At 32.6% G+C, this 5,956-nt stretch overlaps 1 protein-coding gene across 2 annotated transcripts in view; it reads left to right on the forward strand.

The window, feature by feature from the left end:
* The first annotated feature begins 427 nt into the window (after nt 1-427).
* Nucleotides 428-5,956, forward strand: part of LOC112504348 (auxin response factor 19-like) — a 17,717-nt gene continuing 12,188 nt past the window's right edge. For both annotated transcript variants that reach the window (XM_025108282.1, XM_025108283.1), the window contains exons 1-2: nt 428-907; nt 1,192-1,310. In XM_025108282.1, the coding sequence (XP_024964050.1) occupies nt 850-907; nt 1,192-1,310 (177 nt within the window). In that variant the 5' untranslated portion in view covers nt 428-849. The remainder of the gene's footprint in view (nt 908-1,191; nt 1,311-5,956) is intronic.

The following is a 5,956-nucleotide window of genomic DNA, read 5'->3' on the forward strand; positions in this document are numbered from 1 at the left end:
TTTTTTTAAAAATACAATGTCTTAATCAAAAATAATTTTAAAAATATATTGCTATAATAAGAAAAAAAAAATACTCTAATAAAAAAATTTATGAAAGTAATTTGCTATTTCATTTATTTAACTCTAAATTTTTTATTTAAAAAAGATATAATTTAGAGTAACCTACAAGTTAATGAAGTGGATGCTTTGATATAGTATTAACTAGGGTTAATTACTGAAATAACCTCATCTGGTCAACCTTGTGATCCCCCATGCCCTTTCTTTGGCCAGTCTCCCTTTGGGTAGAGAGAGAAAGATTGCTTTCAGACACAGAAGAGAGAGATTCAGACATATACATAAATAAAATTAGAGAGAGAGAGATTCAGATATATACATACAGAAAATTAGAGAGAGAGAGAGATTCAGATATATACATACAGAAAATTAGAGAGAGAGAGAGATTCAGATATATACATACAGAAAGTTTGAGAGAGAGAGGGAGGGAGGGGGCAAAGGTGCAGCATTTGGTCTCTGCAATCCTCAGCAAACTCTCCTTTATTAAAGTGTCTCCGGTCTTCATCTTGTCCCCCATCCATCTTTTCCGGCAGCTTTGTTTTTTTTTTAATTTTTTTTCCTTCCCGTTAGTTGGTTTTTTTTTGTTTCCGGTGTGTTTCACCGGCAATCACCGACGATGAACTAATTTTAGGTGTTTTCTCCGACTAATCGTTTACGCAGCTGCCTGTGTAGTCAAACATCTGTTTGATCTGATTAATAGCGAACGAAAGCAATTAAGGATGAATCTCTGGCGGTAAGACCTTGGTCATTTGTTTATGAGACTACGTCCGCCGGTGATTTGAATCTGAGCTAACAATGAAGATGCCGGCGAACAGTTCCGGATCCACTTTAACAACGGCGAATCATGGCGAAGGTCAGCTAAATATCCTCTCTCTCATCTTGTAACGAACGGCGATGAGTAAAAACAAATCCATAAACAAAATATTTGTTTTTGCTTTTTTGTAATTCTTGTTTCACTTGGATGATTTTTTCCTACCAAATTAAAGGACCTTTGTAACAATTGCAATTAGCTTCTCCAGGAATTTTCTAAATCTCCGACCGATTAAGATCCTCTTATCAATTATTTGTTTATTAGGAATGCAGAAAGTTCCTTTTCAATCGTGTTTTATTTTATTCCCTTTCGTTTTCCCGAAACAGGTGGAGCCAAGAACCGCATAATAAATCCGGAGCTATGGCAAGCCTGTGCCGGACCTCTGGTCAACTTACCGGCGTCTGGGACCCACGTCGTCTATTTCCCTCAAGGCCACAGTGAACAGGTTCCCTCATCGCTTTTTCTATTTCTATGCTATCTTTCGCCGATATGGGCCGATTCTTGAACAAATTCCTAGGTTTACATCATTTTCATTTAATTGATGCTTTTGATAAGTTTTCAAATATCCTTCCATCGGTAAGCCATGGATAAATCTAGACAATATACAACTCTTGATGCATGATGTACAGCTAGCTTAAGCAATACTGATCTGGAAACTAGACTTACCGGCCCGGAAGTAGAAAGTAATAAATAAGTTGCTATAAAATTTATCCTTTCGAAAACACAAAGTTGGTATAAAATTTGTGTTGTGGAGGATGATGATTCAGCACTAGCATTTTGGTTGAACAGGTTGGACTATACAATTATCTAATGCAAAAAAGAAGGGAAAGCAAGATCGATATCAATTTAAGAATAATTGTACAGTAGGTAGTTGGTACTGGCATTGCAAAATTAATAATATTTGAGGAAAGAATATTTGCTTGTACGATGGATTGATGGAATAAAATTTGTGAAAGTTCAAAACACCGTCGTTTAAAAGTTATTTATTTATGTTTCTTGCGTTCTGATATCTTTTTTCCCAACAAGTTCTTTTTTGGGCTAGAAATGGAATTCGCAAGCTTGCCCTTCTAAAAGTATAGAACCCTTCAAGAGCAGGAATTTCATTTGTTATATTGTCCTCTCGATAAAATAATAACCTTATAAAACTCCATGACTAAGGCTCTCATAAAAACCTCACTTTTCATTTTTTAACTAGTTGTGTACCTGCACAATGCGACAGGAGCCGTGAATTTTAACGATTTTGAAGTTTCACTGATTTTATTAGAGAAGATTTAACGATAATATTAGTTACACTTGGTATTTACGTATTAATACAATTTGAATAAATAAGAGTTAATGGTTCCAATTACAGTCTATTAATGAAAAAAATTGTATGACAGTTTAAAATCCAATATATTTAAAATCCAACATATTTAAACGACTCCACAAATGTATTCGATTTACACCAAGAGCAAAGAATCAAGAGATTGAGGGCGAGACTGAGAGTTCTAAAGCAATTGAATGGGAGATGAATGAGAGAACTTTTAATGGTGAATATCAGTTTGAATCTCACCTTGGAGGATGGAGAGAAGTCATAGAGGTATGAGAGGATGAAGACATGAGTGAAAGATGTCAAAAACATCTTGGGAACATGAAAAGAAAAGGTAATAATATGCATTGGTAACTTGTACTATATGTTATTTTAATTGTAAATTAAGAGATAAGACTGAATGCATAAAGTAGTAGTACTTAATACATTATGAGTTGTTTTTAAGACTTTGTGTATAAATTGTGCACTAAAAAATGTTTTCAAGACTTTTGATAAATCTGGTTTATAAGGTAGTATGGATTTATACAATGTAATTTTATTATAGATTATTATATAAATTTAATTTATATCTATATTATAAAATCATAAAAAAATTCAAATATAACATATTCAAATATATTAATTTTAATGTGTTAATTTGTTTATTTTATTTTGCTAACATATTTGAAAACAATTAAAACATAAATATAATTTTATATTACAATTAAAAAAAGTGCAAAATTACACAAACATTAATCTTTATAAGAAGTAACACTAAATGATGATTAGTAATGCTTGTAATCTCAATCCGACCAAATAGGTTCAACCAAGTCGGAGCGAAGTTGTTGATGAACTTCTTTTTGAGCGCATCTTAGAATTTTGTTGAAAATATTATTGGAATTCAGGGTGGAACCTTGAAATATTTATGTTGAATTATCTACCTCTTCATCCGTTCATCGATCCAATTGATCAAACTTGTCACCTTCAATTTCAACAATCATATTATGTAAATTTAATATCCCTTGACTTTTTCTTTTATCACAAGCATGATGGTCCTTTAATTATTACCAACGAGATTGAAGCACTCCAAATGCACGCTCAACATCCTTTATTACACCATCTTGTCACTTGTTTGAAGAACATCCTTTTTGCATCTTGTGGGCATTTGAGTCTTCTTGATTCTCAATGTCTTTTTCCCATTTTCTTTGATGGAGATGTGTGAAGAATGACTCATATTAGTGATATATATATATATATAGAGAGAGAGAGAGAGAGAGAGGGAGAGAGAGAGAGAGAGGAGCGATCAAATGCAAACCACCCATATTGTACAAATCGTGCAAACCATCCTTATCCGTCGATTTTATTGTTTAATTTAATGATTTTGTTTCATGAAATTGTTTAATATTATGAAATTGCTTCGTATAATACTTTTTTAGATGAAGTTGTTGCATATATGGTTATGAAATTGTTTCATATAATACTTAAATTTTTTTAATGGAACTAATTCATGTATTTCTTTAAAATTAATATAATGAAGATGATAATATCCATGATTAACACCCTCCATAATAAAAATGATTAATTAACCTCTCATAATTACAAAAAAATGAAAAAACTAGAAAAAAATAAAAAATTATGATTGATTGTATGAGGTTTGTACAAGTAACATGGTTTGCAAAGTAAACCTTCTCTCTCTCTCTCTCTATATATATATATATATATATATAATCGGATTCATACGAGAATAATAACCATATAAGAAAAATAAGAGAATGAATATTGACCATGCAATTCATTAAATAATACCTTAAATAAATAATTCCAAAAATAAATAAATGCATGAAAATAATTTATTCATATAAACGTTATTTAAGGAATTTATTTAATATTCTACTATTACTATGTTTGTGATTTTTATGTAATTTGTTTTTTTATTTAAAAATGTACTCTATTCAATGCATTTAAAATAAGCGTATTTATTTTTCATCAAGAGAATTTATGCTTTATTTAAGCCAATATTTTAAAAAATTATAATTTTCATCAAATCACATGTGATATAAAGCATGAAAAACAATGATTCAAATTAAACATTGTAAAAGAGAAGATAATAAAACAGAATCACGTGATATGTAGCAGAACATATTTAATATGTATAAGATCACATGTACTTCAAAACGTAATTTATAATTTACAAATATCACATGTAATATTATAGATAACTTACATTTTTTTCCACTTAAATTTACTATGATCAATATCACATATGATATTTTGACAAAAATTAGCAATTTAAAAAAACGTTGATTAACTGTGGATGTCACATGTGATTTTAACAAGGAGGTCATCTCGTCTTGCATGACTTCAACCCACTCTTTCTTGTGCTTATCTTCCATGACCTCTGCATAACACTCAGGCTCTCCCTCATCAGTGAGCAAGACATGCTCATCAGAGTATTATGTAGAAGTATGTCGATCCCTCATAGACCGCCTAAGTGGGATAAACGATGGCATACCAGGTAACTCTGATGAACTTCTGCATCCATCTCAATTTGCTCTGGAACATCAACATCATCAGTGCCATCTTGTTGATCATTCAGAACACCATCTCCATTATGTGTCACAAACTGTGTAAGAGGAATTGCATCCGAATCAGTAAGATCATCATTATGTTGAGGAACCATCTCTTCCTTCTCAACATCTTTCAAGGTTTGATCTTCCATGAAAACAAAATAGTGGCTTCAAACAAGTTTCTTCTGAACTGGATCATATAATTTGCAACCGAACTCATGTTGGCCATAACCAAGGAACACACATGGCTTAGTTTTCACATCAAGCTTTGACCATCATCTTTGGGAATGTGTACCAAAGCCTTGCATCGAAAGACCGTAAGTGATTGTACGAAACATCCTTGCCACTCCAAATCCTGTGAGGAACATTACAATGCAAAGGAAAACAAGAGGTTAGATTAATAACATGTACCGCTGTATTCAAAGCTTCACCCCAAAAAGAACTGGACAACCCTGTATGTGAGAGCAAACGGCTGACTCGCTTAGCAAATGTTATATTCATCCGTTCTGCTAAACCATTCAACTGAGGTGTCTTGAAAGGAGTCATTTGGTGCAGAATACCTTGTTCTTTACAATAAGCATCAAAAACCCAATGTATTCAACTCCGTTATCTGTTTGAATACACTTGAGCTTCTTTTCGGTCTGTCTATCTCCTAAGGCATGAAACTGTTTAAACACATCTAATTCTTGTTCTTTAGACTTAAAGGTATAAATCCATACATTCCTTGAGTGATCATTGATTAATGTGACAAAATATGACCACCTACCAATTGCCAAGTCTTGATAGGACCACAAACATCGTAATGCACCAAATCAAGTATATTCTCCTTTCGAGAAGGAGAATGGCTCTTGAAAGTAATTCTAGTCTGTGTGCCAAACAGTGAGAACACTTCTTCAAATGAACACCATGCACACGAGCTAATACATTTCTCATCAACAAAAGAAACATCCCTTTTTTACTCATGTGACCAAGTCTCTTATGCCACAGATTAATCATGTCAGTATTATCCACAGTGTTAACAATGTTGTTGGAGATCTTCGGATGTGTCCTATGCTGTTAATATCGCGATATATCGTCGATATATCGGCGATATATCGGATATCGCTCCTAGGAAAAAAATCGGACCATAAATATCGGTCAAAATATCGGGGCCGATATTATCGGCGATATTTAGCGATTTTTTAGCGATTTTTAGCGATATTTGAGGTAAAAATCGGACCGATATACCGATATATT

The sequence above is a fragment of the Cynara cardunculus genome, unplaced genomic scaffold (genome assembly GCF_001531365.2).
Source record: "Cynara cardunculus var. scolymus isolate 2C unplaced genomic scaffold, CcrdV1 Un_Scaffold_5304, whole genome shotgun sequence".
NCBI lineage: Eukaryota > Viridiplantae > Streptophyta > Magnoliopsida > Asterales > Asteraceae > Cynara > Cynara cardunculus.